Here is a 24,135-nt window from a genome sequence, read left to right on the forward strand (position 1 = left end):
TAAAACTAATAATTTGGTATTTTAAAAATGATGTTATTTAAGTTCTCCTAAAAAGCGTCTTCCAGAAATTCCCAAAGCATTCTTTCCTGATTCTAGTAACCAATAAAGGGAAAGTCCTTGGAACTTATTTGAGAAAACTTCACATGTAAGGGGCAAAGCCCAGCTTACTGAGAGACAGACACTCCAGGTGCTCCTTACAAGGCCGGCCCTGACTGCCAAAGGCAGTATGTGTCAGATCTGTGGGGCAAAAGTCATTTGCTCTCTCTGGGCCAAATCGGAGACCACACCTGCAGAGAGCGGGTGCCAGGGCCTCGCCCGCAGGAAGGGCGGGAGCTGCCCGGACAGGCCTGGCAGAGGCTGGCACTCGCCCATCACCGACTACAAGCGCTACGGGACAGCAGGGAGCCCCAGAACAGTCTTGGGGTTTCCTGAGGTTTCTGAGATTATGGTGGGAGACAGCCTTGGTGCCGGTGAGGCTTCCTCTCTGCGTCTTTCACGCCCCTGGGGGGGAGGGGGCTGGCCAGGCCGGTCCTCAGCAGTTAGGTAACTGTAGCCTGCAGAATCCGCACAGGCAGCTGGCGAGGGGCAGAGGCACCACGTGTGCTCCCTGGCGCCACGGGCAGGACTGGAAATAGTTCTTGGAAGAAAGGCACAGGACAAGAGTAATCCTGCTCTGCTGACTGAAGGCTCGGTCTCCTGAGGCCTCTTGAGCCCCTGGGTTTTCTCAAGACACTAAACTGGGCGACACTCTGGTGCCCTGAAACCTCGCCACCCACATTCAGGCTGAGCTGCTTGCCCTTGAGGAGCTGCCCTCTGCTGTGGTGCCACCTGAGGCCTCCGCGTGGGTCTTACCGTAGGAGGTCCGGGGGTGGTTGACCACTGTTGTGACTTCGGGGGCTGCGGGCGTCTCCCCGGCCGGCCCCGTGAGGGGCACCGTGCTGTCGTCACTAGCCTTGGCGCCCGGCAGCTCTTTGAATACTGGGGACTCCACTTCCTGAATCTTACTGAGGCTTTCATCAGAGACTTGTGATAAAGCACCTTTTTTTTGTAGTTTGCCTAAAGAAAATATAGTCATAGCTGAAAATTTTGAAAGAATTTGTGTTATTGAAAAAAACATATAAAAATGAATATTTTTAACTTAGTACCTACTTTGGAAACAAAAAAGTTACAGGTAGATAGAGAAAATGGAGAGTTTGATCAATTATCTGGGAAACTGAAGCCAGAAAATCAGCTGCTGAGGAAATGATGGGGGCGTAGAGCCTGAATTATCTCATCAAAATCAACAAAACAGCCTGACCAGGCGGTGGCGCAGTGGATAGAGCGTTGGACCGGGATGCCGAGGTCCCAGGTTCAAGACCCCGAGGTCACCAGCTTGAGCGCGGGCTCATCTGGTTTGAGCACAGCTCACCAGCTTGGACCCAAGGTCGCTGGCTTGAGCAAGGGGTTACTCGGTCTGTTGAAGGCCCACGGTCAAGGCACATATGAGAAAGCAATCAATGAACAACTAAGGTGTCGCAATGCGCAACGAAAAACTAATGATTGATGCTTCTCATCTTTCTGTTCCTGTCTGTCTGTCCCTGTCTATCCCTCTCTCTGACTCTGTCTCTGTAAAAAAAAAAAAAAAAAAAAAAAATCAGCAAAACAGAGAGGGTTAGATGTGACCCCCAGGGTCCCTGTCCATGCTCTCACTGTCATTCTATAACCATCTAAACTGGCTTCTGTTTTCTTAAACTAACCTCAGAATCACTGAAATGGTTATCCTTTTTGTCTTCACAGGTTTGTTATAGTATGTTTGGTTTTCTTCTGTTCAGTAAATTATTGGTCTCAGATTTCTTCAGGTCACTAAATCTTAGGGAACAAGTAAATCATTTTCCTCAAAAAACACGAACAAACAAATAAACCAGAGAGATCCTATTTCCTTTTAAAATCCTTTAAACAAAGGGGAGAACTTTATAAAAAGGAATTTTAAAGAGTGACCACACTCTTCTTAATCAAATCTGGTATGCACGGCTTCTGATTCAATGAGCCTGCTCCTTGCAAACTCTCCTGAGCAGTCTGTGAGCTCTCAGCCACGGAAACGAAATGGAAACACTCTTCCTGGTGCCTCTGCCGTACGCGCTCACACATCCTCTCCATCCCTATCCCTGCCGAGCTACCTACCAAGCCAGATAAAGACGCTAGTTCTAAACTAATTTCTGTTATATAAGACAGGGAACAAGAAATGTACATACAGATCTACTGGCCTCAAGTTACATATCATCTAAATGAGAGAAGATATTTGTGTTGACTATAATCATTAAGACCAAAATTGTTAACACATGGGTCAGGTATTATTTTCAGCATTTTATTAATGGACAAACTGAGGCACACAGAGATCAAGGCATTTGCCAAGGTCACACAGCTAGTAAAATACAGGCAGGTTAGCTCTGTGTTGCATGCCCTTACCCACTAGTCTGTCCTTAAAATAATAGAACCGGAAATATAATATATGGCATTGACAAAAAATATCTCCTAGGGAGCCAGGACGGGAGCAATGTCAGTTTCCTGTTGTGACATTATAGCCTAAAGCTGGAAGGCAAAGACTTCACACAGTCCAGTTGACAATTGGGTTCGGCTATTAGGGAAAACCTTTAAAAACTCAAAGCATTTAAGTATAGTGTATCAAACAGTATAGTGTAGGATGTTTGGGGAGGCTTATCTCAGGCTAGTACTCAGTGTGAATGGAGGACATGCTTTTTATTCTCCATAGACAGCAGGGAGCGGCTGCCCGGGAGAGCAAGAACCAGCATCAATGTGGCTTCGCTATTTAGTCTGAGGTATCTGTATGAATATGGATTTTTTTATTATTTGTTTTTTAATTTACATGCAGTAAATGGTCTCCTGATCCTAACACATGTCTAGGCTTGTGTAACTCACATCAGGCAGGATGAAGAAGGGTTCCATCACCCCACAAAGCTCCCTTGTAGTCGGACCCTTTGCCCAAACCTATGTACCTTGACAACCCCTGACCTGGTCTCTATCCCTATATTTTTGTCTTTTTCAGGATGTCATATAAATAAAACCAAAAGATACTTAATTTTCTGAAACTGACTTCTTTTACTTGGCATAATGCCTTTGAGATTTATCCATGTTGTTACAGGTATCAATAGTTCCTTCTTTCACATTACTGAGTAGTATTCCAACACAGAGATGCACCATCGTTTGTTTATTCACTCTGTGGACAGTTGTGTCTAGTTTTAGGTAATCACAGAGAAAGCTGCTCTATATTCAGATCCATATTTTTGTGTGAATTTAAATTTTCATTTCTCTAGGGTAAATACCTAGGAATGGGTAAGCGTATATTTAATCCTATCACAAACGGCCAAGCTGTTTCCTTGAGTGGCTGTCCCACACTGTATGAGAGCTACAGCTGCTCTTCCTCCTCATCAGCACTTAGCATTTTTTTTTTTTTTTAAATAAAGCCATTCAAATAGGTGTGTAATGATACCTCCTTGTGATTTTGTCTTCCCCCGGTGGCTAATGATGTTGAGTACCTTGCCGTTCATATATATTTTTTTTGGTGAATTATTTGTTCAAATGTTTTGCTCACTTTTTTAACTGGGTTGTTTTCTTAGATTTCTTTATCTGTTATGAATAAAAAAGTCCTTTGTCAGGGCATTTACAAACATTTCCTCCCATTCTAGAGTTTGTATTTTCACTCTCTTAATAATGTTTCTCACAGAGTAACAGTTTTTAATTTTGATCAAGTGCAATTTACTAATATCTTTTATGAGTTGTTTTTGGTGTCATATCTTAAAACTCCTAACTCATGGTCACAAAAGATTTCCCTGATTTTTTCTCTAAGGTCTTATTGTTTTCTAGTTTATATTTAGATCTATGATGCATTTTGAGTTAATTTTTTTACAACGTATAAGGATTAGGTCAAGGTTCTATTTTTGGCATATGGCTGTCTAGTTGTTCCAATACAATTTGTTATACAGGCTATTCTTTCTCTATTGAACTGCCTTGGTTCTTTGTTGAAAATCAGTTTGTCATATTTGTGTGGGTCTATTTCTGGACTCCATTCTGTTCCAGTAATCTAGATGTCTATCTGTTTACTAATACCACACTGTCTTATAGCTTTATAGTTAGTCAAAGTCAAGTAGTATGAATCCTCCAACTTTATTCCTTTTCAAAATTGTTTTGGCTTTTATAGTTTCTTTGCCTTTTATTATAAACTTCTTTTTAAGTGAGAAGAGGGGAAACAGACTCCCACATGCACCCTGACTGGGATCCACCCAGCAACGCCCATCTAGGACCAATCCTCTGCCCATCTGGGGCCATTGCTCAGCAACTAAGCTATTTTTAGCACCTGAAGTGGAGGCTCCATAGAGCCATCCTCAGCATCTGGGGCCAACTCACTTGAACCAATCAAGCCATGGCTGTGAGAGGGGAAGAGAGGGAGAGAAAGAGAAAGAAAGTGAGAAAGAAAAGGAAGGGATGGAGAAGCAGATGGTTGCTTCTTCTGTATGCCCTGACTTGGAATCAAACCTGAGACATCCACACACTGGGCCAATGCTCTACCACTGAGCCAACTGGCCAGGGCCTCATTATAAATTTTAAAAGCACCTTGTATAAATCTACAAAATATCTTGCTGCAATTCTTATTTAAATTGTGTTAAATCTATAGGTCACTATGAGAAGAAATGACATCTTTGCTACATTGAGTCTTCCAATGCATGAGTATGGTATGCCTCATCTGTTTTGGTCTTCTTTGAAATATGGGTTTTCAAATTCAGATATATCCATATTGAAACACAATTGTAAGGTCCACTGTGAGGCCAAAAGTAAATACTTCTTTCGAGAGCCATGTAAAGACATGTGGCCTCAAGGCTTGGAATTAGTTTTGTTGCTAGTGATAAGAAAACAGCTCTGGCAGCTTTCTAAGCTATATTATTCCTCTTTCTTTAAAAACTGTTTTTCCTGAGATATAATTTTATTATTATTATAGTGAGAAGAAGGGAGGCAGAGACAGACTCCCGCATGTGCCCTGAAGCCCACCAGGAAGCCACCAGGGGGTGATGCTCTACCCATCTGGGGCCCTTGCTCCGCTGTAACCAGAGCCATTTTTTAGTGCCTAAAGTGGAGGCCATGGAGCCATCCTCAGTGCCCGGGCCAACTTGCTCTAACCGAGCTATGGCTGCAGGAGGGGAAGAGGAGAGAGAGAAAGAGGGAGAGAAGCGAAAGGGGGAGGGGTGGAGAAGCAGATGGGAGCTTCTCCTGTGTGCTCTGACCGGAAATTGAACCTGGGACTTCCACACGCTGGGCTGGTGCTCTACCACTAAGCAAACCGGCCAGGGTGAGATATAATTTACATACAATAAAATCCATACATTTTAAATGTGCAGATAGGTGGCCTGTGACAATAAATGAGTACACCATCTAGCCACCCCCATTATGACAGAGTACATTTCCATGTCCCCGCAGAGTTCCCTCCCGCCCTTCGCACCTGGGCTCCTGCAAGCCCCCACGGGCCGCAGCCACCAGTGACTGCTATCTGTAGATGAATTTCCCCTGGAGTCGTACCGTATGTACTCTTCGGTATCTCCTTTTGCTCAACATAAGGTTTGTGAAATCTGTTCTGTTGCTGTGCCTGTGGTGGGTAGTTCATTCCCTGTGTTGCTAAGTAGTCTTCTAATGTATGAGTACACCACCATCTGGCTACCTGTCAACCTGGTAGTGAGCATTTGGGTTGTTTCCAGTTTGGGGCAATTACACAATTGGTGTAAAAGTATTTTCATGAACACACATTTTCATTGCTCTTGGATAAATACCTAGAAGTGGAATTACTGGGTTATATATATGCTAAGTGTATACTTCACTTTATAGGAAACTGCTAAACTAATTTCCAAAGTGGTTGCACCACTGTACAATTCACCATAAAGATAGTTCACTTCTTCACCAACACTGGATATCACTAGTCTTTTTACTTTTAGCTGTTCTTGCGGGTGTGAAGTGATACCTTACTGTGGTGTTCATCTGCGTTTCCCAGAGGACTAGTGCTTTTCATCAGGTGGAACTTAACTGCACAGCTAACTTCCAGTTACCCACAGCAACTAGGACGCTGCTGCTGACCTTGGCCATAACTTACTAACAAAAAGCGTGAGCCAGAAAGAGGTCAGGAACCAGGAGACAAGGACTGGGCATGTGTCTCAGGGTGTGTTCTGGAGCTACCCGAGCCTCCACCACCTGTTAGTGAGGATAACTGGGCACGGCATTGGGAGGCTCGGGCACCAGGGGGCGGGGCACCGGGAGCACTGCTCCGCGCAGGAGAACGAAAACGCGCTCACCTGCAATCTTCCTCCGCATCCACGGGCACACGAAGAGCCACACGAAGAAGGCAAACAGCAGCGCTACCCCAAAGGAGATGAGCACGATGGCCCATATGGGGAGGACCAGACCGAGCACTGAGGACAGAAACGACAGCGGTGGTCTCAGTGGACACTTTCCGAAAAGGTCAAGCCCCATGCCAACATCCTTTCCCCTAACGTAAAATCAACCACCTAGGATTTGTATTTAATAAAACTCATTTTACAAAAAGTGCTATACTTTTTGGGATAGAAAGCTGTGTGTTTAAGACCCACTTTGCCTTGTGAATATGTGGTTAAACTGGTCAGTAACCTAATTATTAAAATTTTACCAATTTTGGCACAAGCGGCATATTAAGTTGAAATAAAACCATTTACATCTTAGCTCAATGTCTAAATTCCCGAGCGAACAAGCTTGGCTGAGGCGGGAGTCCGCCACCCCGTGTCCGGCAGGCAGCCATCTCCCACGGCTGGGAGAGGCGAGGTCTGGACCGGGCACCGAACCGCAAGCCGCGGCCTCTTCTGTCCTCTCACTGGTCAGCAGCCTGGCTTTAAGTGGACATGACACTCTGACCACACACATAAATCTTTCAAAATATCAGCTTAGGAATAAAAGGGTTTTTTAAAAGAATGATATTGACCATCACACTTAACTCTTCTTTGCTGTGTCAACTCATGGAATTACAACTCAAAAACCCCTTTCCATTAAGAATGCAACGAGGCCCACCAGGTTACAATGACATTAGCCAATAAAGGGGTGGGCGTGCACACGGTTCAGGAAGCCATGCTTTCCGAGCACTGTGATGTCTCCAGAGCTCATCACTCCGCGTTTTGTAGTCTCTGGTCACTGGTGGCAACAAGCACATTGCACACACATTCCCAGACGTACGACTTTAACATGCATGCTTGCACAGGAACGTGCCATAGACATACCTGTGACAGCATTACTTGTAATAGCAAGAATTTGTAAGGCAACGGATACATGCGTCATTATGGAAATGTGAAACAATTATAGTTTTCAGTCATAAAAATGAGATAGATCTGTATGTGCTGATAAGGAAAGAGGCCCAAGGTCTAGCTCAGTAAAAAAGGCTGGGTGGATAATAGTATGCACAGTATGATCCAATTTAGGTTTTAAAAAGATAACCCACATTTATATTCCTACCATATACATGAATATATAGCAAAAGTTCCAGGAAGACACAATGGTAACTCCTGTGGACTGATGGGCACTTGGAAGGGGCTTTCACTTCTTACTACAAATACATTCATACTGAGGACTTTGAAAATACATAGTAGACATGTCATTTTGTAAATTGTTAAAAGTTTTTAATTTTTTTAATTTTTTTTATTTTTTTTCATTTTTCCGAAGCTGGAAACAGGGACAGACAGTCAGACTGACAGACTCCCACATGCGCCCGACCGGGATCCACCCGGCACGCCCACCATGGGGCGATGCTCTGCCCATCCTGGGCGTCCCCATGTTGCGACCAGAGCCACTCTAGCACCTGGGGCAGCGGCCAAGGAGCCATCCCCAGTGCCCGGGCCATCTTTGCTCCAATGGAGCCTTGGCTGCGGGAGGGGAAGAGAGAGACAGAGAGGAAAGCGCGGCGGAGGAGTGGAGAAGCAAATGGGCGCTTCTCCTGTGTGCCCTGGCCGGGAATCGAACCCGGGTCCTCCGCACGCTAGGCCGACGCTCTACCGCTGAGCCAACCGGCCAGGGCTGTTAAAAGTTTTTAAAAAGTTAGAAGAGTGAAGTACTTAAGACTTTGTCCTTTGATCAAATCTTTAATAATGCAAACTTGGTATATCATCAACCACTTTATACATACAAGCCAACTAGAATTATTCAATTAAGGTATTACTAACCACTTTGGTAATTGTAAGAGGTAGAATAGGTAGGTAGCACTATAAGGGAAGTGAATTAGCATATATAAATGAGAAAAACAAAAAACCAGAATTGCCTAGCTTAATTATAGCTAAGGGTATGGTGGGAGTACAGACACTTTAGGGGCTAGACTGTCCACTTCCAAACTGCTGGGTCCCTCAGAGAGCTGGGGACCCGAGTGGGGCTGCGCGGGGTGGGCCAACAGCCAGCTCCAGCCCCGGCTCCGCCCCAGAACCCCAAGCTTGGAGCTGCTTGTAAAACCACAGGGCTGACCTCACCCGGCCATGCTCGTGGGCCATGGCTTCTGGCTCCGGCTTTCCATCTCCATGTCAGCGTCTTAATACTTAATACATGTGACAAAGGATCACTCCAAAGCTGTTTCTTGCCAAACTGAATGGTAACTGTTAATTACCAACATCAAACTGACCGACTAACATCAACATGCATCACTCATACAGCTTGAAAGTATCTGGTTTTAGGAGAGGTTTCCCCTGTTTCCTTTGGTCCCTGGTTAGGGTTGATGGTAAAATCATTAGCTGTGCTACTTTTGACTTCACTGTGTTAACCTGATCTAAGAGGCCACCCTGAGTAGCGCGGGGAGAGAGAAACAGTTTGGGAGGTGTATAAATGAGTGAAAGCCGCTGGTTTGCAGGCCCTACTTCCTTCCACCCACGCCAAGCAGAGCTCACAACAGAAGCAGAGAAGAGCTGCTGGTGGGCTTCTTCCCAGGCCATCTGCACGCTCCCTGCTGGGGATCCCAGAGGGTGTGAGGACCAGCATCCAAAGGTAGAAACTGAGGTCGGTTATAAGCTTTGGATCCTTTTCTTAGACAAGAAGCCACAATGCCACCTATTCCTTGAACCTTTACTGTCAGAACTGCCTTTGCCATTGGTCTGGCCTGGGATTTGGCCAGAAAGCTCTTAAGTCACCCTCCCAGTCACAAGAAATTGAAGGGAGAACAGAGAATAAACACCGAGGGCGGAGGGGGTGGGAGACAGGGTAACACATCCAGGCAAAAGCATGAAGGAGTGCAGAAAAGTAGGGGGAAGTCGTGGACAGTGAGTGAGTCAGAAGAGAGGAACAGAATGGGGGCAGAACTGGGCTCTTACCAAATGATTCCAGCAAGTCAGGAATGTAACAGAACATCAGAAGAACAGGAGGAGTTACTTCAGTTTTGTTTAAAATTTTTCAATTTACCGATTCATTTGAGAGAGAGAAAGGGTGAGAAATTCTTGTATGTGCCCTGGCCAGGGATTGAACCCACAACACTGGAGCTGCTTGTACCAAATCAGGGCGATGCTATAACCAACTGAGCTACCCGGCCAGGACACAAGGATTTACTTTTAAAGTCTGCATATGAGAAATGTAAGTTGACAGTTATGTTATGAATAATTCTAAATTATACTAAATACATGAAGTCAAGTTCCAGGGATAAGAACTAATTACAAAACTTCAGCATAGAAAAACACTGAAATCAACATACAGCCAAGGAAGAATGTTTTTTCTTCTAAAACTGTTAAGGTTGACATACATATAACAAAATATTTGACAGAAACACTTTATATTCAATTGTCTCCTCCCGAGGATCTCAGAATGTTTTCCACCCATCACACCTTGGGAGGGCACTAAAGCCTGCGCCCCCTTCCCTCTGAGGACAGGCAAAGTAGGGCACGGCCTGCACGGCTCCGGAGCCCTCGGCCAACAGCCGCTGCCAGGAACCAGGCCGGGCACTCCACCAGCCCTCCGCTCCAGCCACTCAATGGCCTTTCATCTCCAGCCTTTTCCACTCTCTGAACAGCAAAGATATGATGAATAGTGATTAGCTCTAACCTCAGGCATCTCTCTATCCTCTTCCAGATCCCCCAAAGATCAGAGGACTCAAGTGACTCAGGGAAGAAGTAAACAATGTTTTAGAAACGAGCATGGTCTCCCAGAGTCATCACTTTAATTTAATTAATTAACTAATTTAATTGATTTTTAGAGAGAAGAGAGGAAAGGGGGGGGGCGGGGAAGTGGGTAGCATCAATTCATAGCTGCTTCTCGCATGTGCCTTGACCAGGCAAGCCCAGGTTTCAAACTGGCAACCTCTGCGTTCCAGGTCAACGCTCTGTCCACTGCGTCACCACAGGACAGGCCCAAAGTCATCACTTTGTCATATCTCTTGCTTTTCATATATGACAATCAATATTAGAATCTATAAAGTAAATAAAACTTCTGTGCAACCAGGAAGGCTTCAGTCCATATTAATGCCCTTGTTCTCGTCAGCCTCTCCTTACAACTTTCCTTCTTTCCTCTTCCTCTTTTTGGTATAATTTTATAATATGTGCTTATTATGAGAATATCAGCAGTACAAAAATTGTACCATGTACGAATGTGAAAAGGCCTCATTACAATCCTCTCTTGATCCCCTTCCCAGGGAAACAGGTAACTAGCTGGTGTGTAGCCTTCCAGCCATTATCTAGGTACAAACCAACACACAGTAGAGTGTTGGCCAGAATTGTTTTCTTGCTTGTCTTTTTAACTTAACAGCTGTAGAATCTTACTGTATATACCATTCTGTGCTTTATTTCTCACACACAACATATTGTGAACATCTTTCCACACACACACATCTACATCTCTGGCAGAATCACATTGTACTAGTCCTCCCTTATCTGATACTCTGAGTCACTAGTTTTTGTTTAGACTGTTTTAGGTTAACCTGTTCAAAGCAGTAGAAAAAAAAAGGCATAAAAGGTATCTTGAAGCAACTTGTTTAAGAAAATGAAGCATTCTTTTGAAACTAAAAATGCTATTTCCTAACTGTCCTATAATTGGGATTTTTTCTTTCTCAAACCAGGACTCATTTAAAATAATTTTGAAAAGTAAGTGAATTTAAATCACTCTGCTTTTTAAAAAAATTTTTACTGAATTTATTGGGGTAACATTGTTAATACATATAGGTTTCAGGTGTACAATTCTGCAATATATCATACGTATATTGAGTAGCCACCATCCCCACACAGCTCTGCTCTGATTATAGCTCTTGGTGATAACTGGAGACTCTTCTCACCCCCAGGCTTCCTGACCAGGGTCAAGAGTCACTGCTTAGAAACATCTGGTTCCTCTATAGCTTCAAGTTTTAAAATGGTAACATGAAATCAGAGATCCTCTGGGAACAAAGCTCCATCTCCCAAAGCCAACAGGGGCCGGAGGGGCTACTGATGCTCTAATTTCCTCCCGACTAGATCACAGGAGCTACAACCGCAGGAGGGAGAGGGTGGGAAGAGGAGTTGGAGAGGAGGAGCGGGAGGGTGGCGGGAAAGAAGCTGGAGGTGTTGGCGGAAACAGAGGAGGAAGAAAAGAAAGAGGAAGAGAGGGAGGAGGAGGAGGAGGGATAACAGAAGGGGGGATGTCAGCCCTGTCTCAGGTACAGTCTGCTCTGAAGAAGCTAGAAACCAAGCCTGGTTAAGTTTGAGAACTCATTTGCTATTAAAAAAAAAAAAAAAAAAGGGCAAGCAGATGTTGCCAGTAAGTCCTCCTGCAGAGTACTTCTTTCCAGCGGTGGGAAGCCAGCAGTGCTCGTGGTGAACGGTCACGGTCAAGAAGGGACCAGCACAGAGGCTCTCCAACTGTACCGGGTCTCAGAACGACCCGGGCTCCGGTGCAACAGACACTGCAGGCTGCGGAGCGTCTAGGGCGGGGTAAACGGTCACGGTTAAGAAGGGACCAGCACAGAGGCTCTCCAACTGTACCGGGTCTCAGAACGACCCGGGCTCCGGTGCAACAGACACTGCAGGCTGTGGAGCATCTAGGGCGGGGCCCGAGAACCTGCACTGGGACTAGTTCCCTGAGAAGCTGGCGGTGCCGCTCTAGAGACCACACCTTGACTAAGAAGCTAGAGAGAAAGAACTAGCAGAGGTTTCGTTAGGCACGCAGTGAACTCCACCATTCCTTCTCTAAATGTAGACCAAAAACCAGGCACCATACAACTGAAGACTTTCTCATGAAAAATAGACTTCAGGCTTGTATCCAACCCAAGTGAGCGCTCCATTTCCTAAAGTTATTTTTGCTTCTTGAAAATTATTTGTTATAGTACAAAAAAAAAATGCAACGATAATATCTTAAAGTGCTACCTCAGTCTTTGAAGTACAAGAATGACTTTGAGAAAAGTCATGTCAAATGCAAAGTAAAGCAAATCAAATTAAGCCAAAGACATAAACAACTTTCAAAATAACTGAGAGTGAGGGACAGAGGAAATAAAACAAATACTATAACTCAACATCCCACAGACCCCCACTGGATTTGTCTCCACGCATAAAAGTGCTACTCATCAAACTCTGTTAAGATTACACTGGGTAAGATTATTGTCGTCACTCACTTTCTTTAGGGCAGTTCGTTCTTTCCTTTTCTCTCTGAGGCCCCTGTATGTTGAAAGGAAACATTCTAAGGAAGAAAGGGACCTAGGAAGAATGCACCCAGACAGTGGAAAGGCAGACATATTTCACAGGAGCAGGCTGACAGAATCACTGTGAAGTGACTCTTCTCGCCTCAGCCCTATCGCGGACACGACACCACAGCCATTTATGATGCAGCGGAGGGCAGAGGGCCTCCCCCCCCCCCCCGCCACCATAAGGAAACAGTATGTCAATAAAGTCTAGTTTGAAGGGCAAAAGTCAACCTTCAAAGTTTAAATAAAAATAAGATTTAAACTCACCTACAGCAGATTCTAGAAGCATGCATCACAAACCAGAATATTTGTCAAGTCCTTTTCTGACTTAGTGGAGGAACAAAATGGTGGGTCCTTCAGTCAAGAGCTTCTTTTTTCTCCCCCTGCCCCCCACCAGAATAATTCCTGCACCCGGCACTACAAAGACATCCCCAGCCTTCACTGGCTCAGGCTCTTCAATCATTAAGTCAGAAGTGCTTGGCTATTGATGGTTGCTTAACTTTTGGGTTGGCTAACTTGAGCTCTAAGAGCCTAAACAAAATGAAGAACAAGAACTCAGGAGCAAGAAGACAGTGGACAAACATCCCTCTGCCACAGTTCACCCCCACCTGGGGCTCCAGGGGCTGCCAGCACTACGTTTTCTCTCCGCCTCTGATTCTTCTCTACAGAGCATGACAACTCTCTGTTGCAAACATGCCTCACAGTCCGGGAATGGTAAAACCTGAAGGGCTATCAGGCTGCTGTGATCTGAGGCTAGGGTCTCATCTCTCTAATCGCCGTGACCTTCAGCTTTGGGCTTTTCATTAGCTTAGAGCAGCTGGGATGCTTCCCTGTCAGGCTGCCACTCAAAGTCTGGAAGTCCTGGTCACCAGCAGCCAAACCTGTAAGATCAATGTTCTGAATGCTGCAGAGATGCCAAACTAGCAGCAGAATGTTAAGAATCATTCAGAAGGTTTTGTATTTACAGTACTGAAGGGCACAGCATATCATTACATATGACTGTTTAAATTTGAGTAAAACTACCTTCAGAAAGCCTAGTTTGAGAAATTTAGGATTCCCATCCATTTTGAAAGAGGGCATTTTTCCACTGTACTATCACATGCCATTTAGAGAAATTATATCTTTTGATCAGAGAGGGAATTTTTGTCAGATATGGCCAATCACTGAATCTTAATTCTTGAAGGGCATTAACAAAAAGAAAAATAACACAAACAAACGTATCTGCTGACCCCACGTCTCCCCACAACAAGGGGTAGATGCAGGATCTGGCTGTAGGAGGCACATCTGTCAGAGAAACAGGCAGACTCCTCTCCACCAAAACACACACAGAAATCCTGAATCAGAGCCACCAGGGTTCCTCGACATGGAAACGTGTGCAAAGAAGGATAGTGTATATTAATTTTTCTCTACCCCTTGAAAATGGAAAAGAACAGAACTATTCACCCTGCCCCCCAAACCCTTGTAAAAAAAAAAAAAAAAAGAAAAGCACAAAAGCCATCAGAATCAGAAGACAAGGAGTAATTAGGAAAAAGAAAATCAGCATTGGTTTCATTACTTTAGGAAAAAAAGTATAGCCTCTGGTTGCCGGATTCAGTGGTCTGTGTCCAGGCAGTATGTCAGTTGTGTTCTTGACCACATCATCGTCCCTGACATGTCACTGCGTGTGGACTGCACTGCTCACATGTGCTCCCGCCGCTCAGGGAGGCGTGAGGAGTTATCCTGTTCTGAGACTCAGTGAGGCAACACCGCTGGGTAAGCGGCGGCACGGGAATTTCAATTTTCTTTTTTTTAAACTTGAAAGTCTGTTTGTTGTCTTTGTACTTCACTTATCTCCCGAGTATTTAAAACTAGAAAATGCTTTTGCTACTCTTTTTACAACTCCATAAGGACCACGAGTAACGCTTTCCACCATCAGCCTACACAGCGCCAGGACCAATACACCAAACGGGCGCATGGTAATACACCCTGCCTGCTGGGTGTGAGCTCCCGAGGAATTCTTACCTGGTGCTCCTGTGTACATGATGGAGAATACATTTATTGCTATGGTCGCAGCATAGAACACTGGAAGCGCCCGGAGGCCATTGGGAACAGGGTCCTCCTGCGAGATAACGAGATAAAGCGCAAGGTTAGGACTCAAGAGCACCTGGGGCCCATACAGGCACCATGACATAAGACACTGCGACGAGGGAGTCTCCCCAAACGCTGGCGTCTCACTGCCATGTGATCCGCGCCACCGAAACCGTAGTGGCGTGGGCCATCCCGCCCGCACAATGCTATTTCAGAGAGCCCGCTGTTGTGACCAGCAGGCGCTGCAAAGCACTAGAATCACATGAGCCGACATCAGGTTTAGAAACAGAAAAACTGTTAGGTTAGGTCAGTTGCTGGGGACGGAAGCCCAGAAACTGGCATCGACTTCCAAACCCGAGGTACTCACTACTCTAGCTAAGTTCAGGTCTGGTCCTAAGAAATCTACTTTCAACAGACAGTTGGAGACTCGGCCCTCTGAGGATGCCCGCAGAGAGTCGAACGACTCGAACACCACTGCATTACTATAGATTTTATGTCCTTCTGTTACACAATACACTTCAACTCTATCAAAATATGTAAAGCCGACACATTCCCCTGTGCTGCGATATTTAAAAACTTCTCATGAGGTGCAATTAGTTAAAGTTAAAAAACTGTGAATTCTTTAGCTAATAAAACATTTATTTATAACTTTATGGTTCTAGTTTACAACATTCCCTAAATCTACTACTTCAACAAGAAAGGTATTGCACATGTTTTAGGCTAAATAACATCTCAGAGAATATTAGAAATTTAGAGTTTTAAGCACACCTAAAAAAGATTTTGCAACAAAGATATGGACTGAGAACTCCTCAATGCAATACTGATACACAGATGTTACCTAAATAATTCTAAAGCTGACTAATTTCTAATACCCATGTAAGACATTTGTACATTGATACGAACCTGAGACCTTGCCATAATAAAAGGGAAATTAGATTTAAACACCGACGTGAGCTACAGGAGTACAGATAAGTAGAGACTATCTCAGATGTCTAATGTCAAATGCAAACATGTGGAAATCAAGTATGTTTGCAGAACAGTACAACTCATCAAGAACCTATTCTGGAATGTCCCAAGCAGCCATCTGCACTTGTCAAGAGGCTTGAGTTGAAGAGTAGTGAGGAGTAAGAGCAGGGGTAGGAAGTGACTCAACTGCATGAGAGCCACAGAGCAGGCGGGAGGTCAGGGACAGCGGAGAGCCCACAGCAGGGGCTGGATGAAGGTGTGGCAATCTTCTCATCTGACATGTCCTGCGTGAAAAAAAGCCTGGCTACGCTGAAGACAAAACACTGGGAAGCTCAAATGCCTACTGACCTGGTTTCCAAAACGTGGTTGCTAAAGAAAGACACCCAACCAATAAATTCGAAAGGTGTGAAAGTCTTGAGTTCATGTTTTTTACGAAGTCACCTTTTGTTTTTTCAAATAATCTATTCTTAAAACTTAAATGACAACTGTCTCATTGAGACCTGTCTCATCTCCTCCTTCCTGTCTGTCTCTCCTCCTTCCTTCCTCTTTCCTTTCCTTCCCTTCCCTTTCCTTTCCTTTTCTCCCCTCCCTCCCTCCCTCCCTCTCTCCCTTCCTTCTCTCCTTCTTTTCTTACTTCTTTCCACTGCTACCTACCCAAGCATCTACCATTTCCTCTTGACATTCAATTAGTGTCTTTGAAGTGCTAAGCACAGTGCTGGGCACTGAAATAAAAAGTGAACAGGACAGTGATGGTTTATACTCTCACAGATCTTGCAGTAAAATAGCAAACAGACCACTAAACCAGGAATAAAATAACGTACAACGCGAGAATGCAATGATGGGAAGGTGCACAGGGCTGTGGGTGCAGAGAGAGGAACCAACCAGAACTTGGGTGGGACAGGAAAGGCCTCCGGGGAAGTGACAGCTGGAGGCTGGACAGGAACAGGAGCTCGCCAGGAAAGGACGAGTTCCAGACAGAGGAAATAAAGAGGGTGAAGGCTAGCAGGCAAGAGGGGGGTGGCACCTTCCAAGATGTGAACAAATATTAGTATGGCGGGAGCCCAAGAAAAGGAGTGGTAAGTTTGTACTTATCTAAGAGAATGAACCCTTCAATGGACTACTAGGCAATGCTAAGAAAATATAGCTGCATCTTTAAGGACACAGCTGAAGAAAGGGATGTTCCTGATGTGGTCAGCACATGCTAGAACACAGTGATCCAAGCCTGCTTTAGGGTTTATAAAATACTGCAACAGCCCCTGGACAATGAAAAAAATACAATCAATGTTTTTCTAGAATACCAATCTCAGTAAGTTTTCATTTTAATGTCATTTTATATTTGGTAAACTATACCCCAATAGGTATATTTCCTTCTTTTTATCCTTTCAAGGATAGGGAAAAAAAATCAGCATCCCAAGCTTGCTTTCAAGAAAGAAAAGAAAGAAAAGAAAAGAAAAGAAAAGAAAAGAAAAAAGAAAAGAAAAGAAAAAGAGGCCCTGGCCGGTTGGCTCAGCGGTAGAGCATCGGCCTGGCGTGCGGGGGACCCGGGTTCGATTCCCGGCCAGGGCACACAGGAGAAGCGCCCATTTGCTTCTCCACCCCACCTCCTTCCTCTCTGTCTCTCTCTTCCCCTCCCACAGCCAAGGCTCCATTGGAGCAAAGATGGCCCAGGCGCTGGGGATGGCTCCTTGGCCTCTGCCCCAGACGCTAGAGTGGCTCTGGTCACGGCAGAGCGACGCCCCGGAGGGGCAGAGCATCGCCCCCTGGTGGGCAGAGCGTCGCCCCTGGTGGGCGTGCCAGGTGGATTCCAGTCAAGCGCATGCGGGAGTCTGTCTGTCTCTCCCCGTTTCCGGCTTCAGTAAAAAAAAAAAAAAAAAAAAAAAAAAAAGAAAGAAAGAAAGAGAGGGAGGGAGGGAGGGAAGGAGAGAGGGAGGGAGAGAGAAAGAGAGAGAGAGAGAGAGAAAAGAAGAAAGAAAAAAAAGAAAGGGAGAAAGAAAACACCTTACATCTGGGTAAAGGAATTCTCCAGCTATTTTTAGGAATATTCGATTTCAAAATCTAACACTATGTCACTCTACTCTGTTTAACATTCAGGAAATAATTACCTTTCCTTTTTGGGGTCCAAGCACACTGCCTGGGAGTGTCAACTAACCAACTCATTTACAGGGCAAGAAACGGAGTTTACAATGCTGGGCTCCTGGGCACCCCCTGTGCTCTACCTGGAATCTGTCCTCCTACTTAGTAGCGAAGTCTGAGTCTAACTCCAGGGTGCTGTGCCTTAAAAATGTAAAAGTACAAATATTCTTCTGACCCCTCTCACAATTACTTTCTATTGAGTAGGATCAAAATTAGTTCTCAAACTTAATAATAATAATGATAATAAAACTCAGCCCCACTTACCTTTTTTAAGATGAAAATTCTGATCAGTACAAACAGCAAGCCGGACATGAAACCAGACAGCAGTGGAGATATGAACCAGGAGGCAACTGCATAATTCAAAAGGAGGTATAATGAATACTAAAATCCTACATAATACAATGGCAACAAATATACAATACATACATTAATAAATATTCCTGGAATTAGTCACGCTCACTGAGAACCGGACAGACCCTGCGCCTGGCCGAGCCGGCCGTACACAGCACAGCCCCCTCAGACGCAAGGCTGTCCCACGGAGCCCAGCGCACGGCCAGCGCACAGTCGGGCCGGCGATGCCCGAGCTCTGGACGCAGAGGATGAGCCCCTCTGCCTGCTCTCCTTAGCAATCCGCATGCAGACCCAGTCCTTGCTCCAGCATAAGGGTGCTTTAAAACAGGGGTCCCCAAACTACGGCCCGTGGGCCACATGCAGCCCCCTTGAGGCCATTTATCCGGCCCCCGCTGCACTTCCGGAAGGGGCACCTCTTTCATAGGTGGTCAGTGAGAGGAGCATAGTTCCCATTGAAATACTGGTCAGTTTGTTGATTTAAATTGACTTGTTCTTTATTTTAAATATTGTATTTGTTCCCGTTTTGTTTTTTTACTTTAAAATAAGATATGTGCAGTATGCATAGGGATTTGTTCATAGTTTTTTTTATAGTCCAGCCCTCCAACGGTCTGAGGGACGGTGAACTGGCCCCCTGTGTAAAAAGTTTGGGGACCCCTGCTTTAAAAGGTGGGCCACCTTCCATCTCATTTTCCAGTTCAGCCTGCCACTGTCATCCTGACACTTTTAGCCTCTAGCCTAGGAGTTTCCAACTTTGGTTGCATATTGGAAAATCTGAGAAGTTGGCAGATGCTCTGGCTCCTCCCCCAGAATTCTGATTTAAAAGGTCTGGAATAGGCCTTGGGAATTTATATATATAAATATATATATATATGTATATACACACACACATATATATTAAATAAACTGTGTCTATATGTGTGTACATATACATATATATATTTTAAAATAAACTGTGTCTCTATGTAGCCAATGTTGCATTAATATTTTTCATTGCTCCCTCAGGTAATTCTAAAGTGCAGACAGAGTTGAGAGCCATGGTTCTAGAAGCCTGGGATCTAACGCGACTTTTCTGGCCATCTGAGTCCCTGCTTGGCAGGTCAGGGATCTAGTCAACCTAGAGCTCCTGAGGCCACTGTGATTCTTCAAAGGATGAACAGCCCAGGGGAAGGAGATGGGGCAAAGAGCACTGTTTACAATGGGAGGTTGGTACTTACGGGAATGAACTTCCCTCTTACTATAAGCCAGGGCCAGGAGGCAAGGGGCCAGACCTCTTCAAACAGTCTGTGCTGGGCAGGCCACAGCCCAGGACCAAGACTAGAGTGCTTCCTCCATGGGGGGCAGGCTGGGGGATGAACTAACAGTGAGGTAAAGAGCACTGGGCTCACTTCAACGAGGCTTCCCATGACCTTGAACTCTGACTCCTAGACACTAAGGGTATTTTTCTCATTAGGACCTAGTTTTTCTCTGATTACAGACTGATTTCAATGAGATATCGTTATTTTCTGCCTGGGAATAACAAATAAATATTGATATTTTTCTTAAAGCTGATTAACAAGGTAACATTTGAAAAGAGTGGAGGTAAAAAAAATTCTCTTAACACATAACAGTTCACAATCTCTGTTAACAGAAATTTTAAGGAAAAATGTATTACCCATATAGGTCTTCTAAACCTTAAACATATTTGAGGGAAAAAACAAATTGAAATGGTAACTTTTCACAAAACCTCCAGAGAATGTACACTTCCCCTCTTAAAGGTACAAGAAAACGCAGTTACCGATCTTGACGAGCTCCATCCACTGCACGCCTTTCGTGCCAATCGCCACGAGGGAGAACCCTATAGTTGCACCAACAATGCAATGCGTGCCCGAGATCGGAAGCCTCAGGAAGGACGCAATCAGCTGCCAAACAGCGGAACCTACAGGTTGGAAGGTGAAAAGAACAGTCAGGTATAGGGTACAGCATCTCAAGCAGCCAGGAAAGGAAGAAATACAAATTGTCGTTCTTCATGACATTCCATGGGGTTAATTTTTTTTTTTTTTTTTTTGGCAGGGGGAATCAAACCATTTTATTGAGGGCCTTTGGGGAGGCTCAAAGGTCTGGGAGGACAGACCCCGATGTCGGTGGTCTGGCTGGGATCTCTCCAGCTTCACAGCCATTGAAAGCCACAGGGTCAATTTTCTTTGGGTGGTTTCCTTACAAAGTGCTAATGTCCTGACAAAATTACTCAATTAACTTCAGTCAAAAAAAAAAAAAAAAGTCTTCAACACTGAAGGGATAACGGTGATTCATTTAAAGGAAAGTATTTAAATGTGTTTAAAGAAAAGTCTCTTGATGCCAGTTATTAACTGCCTTTGTCACATTTAGGTGAGGGAGCTGATAACTTGTTCCAATGTGAAGTGTGGCCAAAACCATGCAAGATATTAAGGACCCGAATAAACATGGAGAAACAAGAAAGGCTGCATGTTGGAAAAGACTTCACTGTAGCTACACTTTGTGGTCACATAATGAGGAGGCCTAAATATCGGCTATATTGTATGAGTCTGTACAAGAGAGAGTACCGGCTCTGGCTGGTTTGCTCAGTGGTAGAGCATCGGCCCAGCATGTGGATGTCCCAGGTTCGATTCCCGGTCAGGGCACACAGGAGAAGTGCCCATCTGCTTCTCCACACCTCCTCCTACCCCTTCTTTCTTTCTCTTTCTCTCTCTCTTTCTCTCTTTCCCCCTACCACAGCCAGGGCTCAACTGATTCGAGCACATGTGCCTGGGTGTGAGGATGGCTCTGTGGAGCCTCTGCCTCAGGTGCTAAAACTTGCTTGGTAGCGAGCATGGCTGCAGATGGCAGAGCAGCTGCCCCAGATGGGGGTGGCTGGGTGGATCCCAGCCAGGTGTATGCGGGAGTCTGTCTCTCTATCTCCCCTCTTCTCACTTGGAAAAAAGAAGAAATAAAAGAGAGAGAGAGAGAGTATAACACCACACTGCTTTTTGACTTTTGCCTCTCCTGTGAGAAGGGATTGTGATACTTAACCCAGGCTGGGCCTCGGCTCGCAGTCCTGCCCACAACCACGGAGCTTCCCCTTGTATGCTCACTCAAGCCTTCCCCTTCTTAGGAGTTCAGAGGACCCCTTAGTTGTGGCTTTGTGTTCTTTTACCTCAATTTCACCATTCTTTTCCAGGCTTACTGTTTTTCTAGGCTATAGTTCACCTCAGATATTTTCATAAGCAGATCAAATTCTGCAGTGAGTATTAAAAGCATCAGCTGGGAGAGATCACTTTCAGACACAGTTGCTGAGAAGTTCATATAGAGCTGTAAGGGAACAAAGGGTTTGGCTGATAAGCAGGGCCTGTTATTAATCCCAAATGTTAATTCTGGAAATCTGGTTGCTTGGCAGCAGCAGCACTTTCAAGTAGACCCTTGGCATTTTCATCAAAAATATCTGCGTTTCAGAGGGTCACTGAAGGCTGTGCAGGTCCCAGATTGTGAAGCACTGTGGATAGCTGCTGCGTGAGCACTGGGCATGCTAACCTCAGAGCTGCAGAGGGCTGTGACCCTGTGTCTATCCCCGAAGCGTGCGCTGGAAGGAGAAAGGGCCAGCCCTTTGCTGCCAGACCGGTGACAGGCTCCATGGCTGCACCCCGGCTTCCGGTGGACAATTCCTTAAGCCTTCACATCTAAGCCCTGGACTCAGTGGGGACGACATGGTTGTTTTAAAAATAAAGCCAGAGTTTGGAGCATGATTCATGGCATAGAACCATAACTTAAAAAGCAAACTTGATGATTTCTATTTTTACAGAAATTAAAATAATCTAGTGATGTTAAAAGAATGGTATCAACTCACCCACATGGATTCAGACCATGAGATTTTTCCTTCCTGAATGCTGCTATTCTTTCTCTGGCTGACTTTAGAACATATGTCCTGGAGCAGGAGGGTTTGTAAGAAACGGTATTGGAGGACGGGGGCTGCCTGAGAGAGGGAAGAAGGAAAGGAAGAGGGCCAGGGGGTGAGGGAAGGGGCAGCGGACAGGAAGGGGAAAGGAGGCAGGTGTTTGCAGGGAACCCAGCAAGGTGAGAGAGCGCGGGTCCTCTTTGACCTCAGGAATTTCTGAAGGCAAACAGGGTTACATTCATAATAAAAAAAACCCATGGGAACAAGAAATACATTTTAACCTAAAATTCATGATAGCCTAAAAAAAAGGAAAGGGGGTAAGTAGAAGATAAGGGTATAGGACCAACCCTAGGGAAAGGTGGTGGGACAATGGACATCTCTGAGGACAGGCTCCTGGGAAAGTGAAAGAAGGGGGTTGCCAAGGCAGCCAGGCAGCGTGAGGGGGTGCAGGCGGGAGAGGGCTCGGCAGCCGTGGGCACAGAGGGAGCTTTAAGGAGACTGTGCACTTTTTAGTGTGGCTCAAGGAGATGGCTTATTCATGCTACTGTGGGCTATTTCCATGGGAAGACAGTGAGTTCTGAATTCTCAGTAGTCTTTTTGGAATCATTGGTGGTTTTATACTCAGTGGATTGACTATTGCTTTAGGGCTCAGCTAGAGTCCCAAAAGATAACTTTGTTCAAGAAGTTTAGCTGGCACGAACAATTTCTTTCACCAACCCAGCTAACGCCATCACAACTGTACCAGAAAGCACAGAGACCCTTGGGCTTGGGGAGAGGTTTCTGAATAAATAAATGAACAGAACAGAATAAAAGGACAAGGGGAGAGAGGGAGAGAAGATATGGAGGTAGAATTTAGAAGTGGAAGATTGGAAGAATTCAGGCACCTAGTGAAAATCAGCTTTGATTTTGGCCAATAATAATTATACCACCATCTTAAATTTACATAGCGCTCATCTGCAAGGAACCCGGTTTTGAAAATCTAGGTAACCCATAAAAATTCCCAACAAAATTGACTTTGAGATTCATCTAACTATGCACACACACAGACACACACACACAAAATGAAGGAGAAAAAAGAACTCAAAGCAAACAAAACGAAGTTATTCATGTAAAACATCAAACTGCTTCGGTTGACCTAAGTGCTGTTGAGGCAAGTATACTTCATTCTTTCAGGAAAGAGCCAAAGGCCAGGGGTAGCAAAACTGAAAAAATGGATGTTAGACTGTCCACCCAGAGAGGGAAGCTCAGCTCACAAGACAGTCTGTTGAACCGAGGGCCTCGGTGCCGCCTCGCCAACCAGTCTCTTGAATAAGCATCCCCATTCCTCAAGCATCCTCCAGTGAAAGGAGAAACTCCTGTCAATATTTAATTTTATCAGTGTTTTTCTTCATTTCTCCCTGACCTTCAGCATATCTTGCCTGCACCACCCTGACTGAAAAGTCTTAATTTCGGGTTGATATGATTATGTCTTAGACATCTATCAGGGCTATACAAGGGTGAATTTTAAAAATAACTATTATTTTTCTATGAGAAACTTCCATGACATATGACTATAATAAAAATATATGTTCACTGAAGTTAAGTAAAATTCCATCATTCCAATAGCTGCTGGAACTAAAGCAACTGTGAAGCTTACATCTTTGAAACACAAAACGTTCAGCTGAGACATGGGAACTCCCTGGCATGTGTGACCAGCCTACTCTGCTCAGCAGTATTTAATGTCTTAGTACACTGGTCTGCTTCGGATCAAATGCCTCAACAGCTTCTCAGACTAGCCTGCTGTAATAAAAAAATCAGGGATCATCTTAAAATTGGCAAATAATTTCCACATCCGGGGTGCTTCCATCACGCCAGGAACAGTGAATAACTAGGAACCTGTGGAACATAGCTCTGTTCTGGGTACACCAGCATCTTACCTCCTACTGCAGGGCTCCTCCTACAAAAGGAGATGTCCCCTGGAGAGCAGGAGGTGGTAGAATTCCTTTTCAACCCTCTTCTCCCTAACCAAATTACCCATATCGATCAGCTGTCTGCTGGGACGTCATCTCTACCGAGAGACAAGCAGACTTAG

The 24,135-nt window shown here is 44.9% G+C and overlaps 1 protein-coding gene across 9 annotated transcripts in view; it reads right to left on the bottom strand.

Moving 5' to 3' along the window:
• The window catches only part of SLC20A2 (solute carrier family 20 member 2), a 117,568-nt gene that overhangs the window by 18,045 nt on the left and 75,388 nt on the right, over positions 1-24,135 (bottom strand). For all 9 annotated transcript variants that reach the window (XM_066236690.1, XM_066236687.1, XM_066236685.1 and 6 more), the window contains 5 exons: positions 19,956-20,096; positions 18,095-18,180; positions 14,666-14,762; positions 6,330-6,446; positions 853-1,056 (listed from right to left, as the gene is read on the bottom strand). In XM_066236690.1, coding sequence (XP_066092787.1) covers positions 853-1,056; positions 6,330-6,446; positions 14,666-14,762; positions 18,095-18,180; positions 19,956-20,096 — 645 coding nt within the window. The remainder of the gene's footprint in view (positions 1-852; positions 1,057-6,329; positions 6,447-14,665; positions 14,763-18,094; positions 18,181-19,955; positions 20,097-24,135) is intronic.

This window comes from Saccopteryx bilineata, chromosome 6, assembly GCF_036850765.1.
Source record: "Saccopteryx bilineata isolate mSacBil1 chromosome 6, mSacBil1_pri_phased_curated, whole genome shotgun sequence".
NCBI classification, from domain to species: Eukaryota; Metazoa; Chordata; class Mammalia; order Chiroptera; family Emballonuridae; genus Saccopteryx; species Saccopteryx bilineata.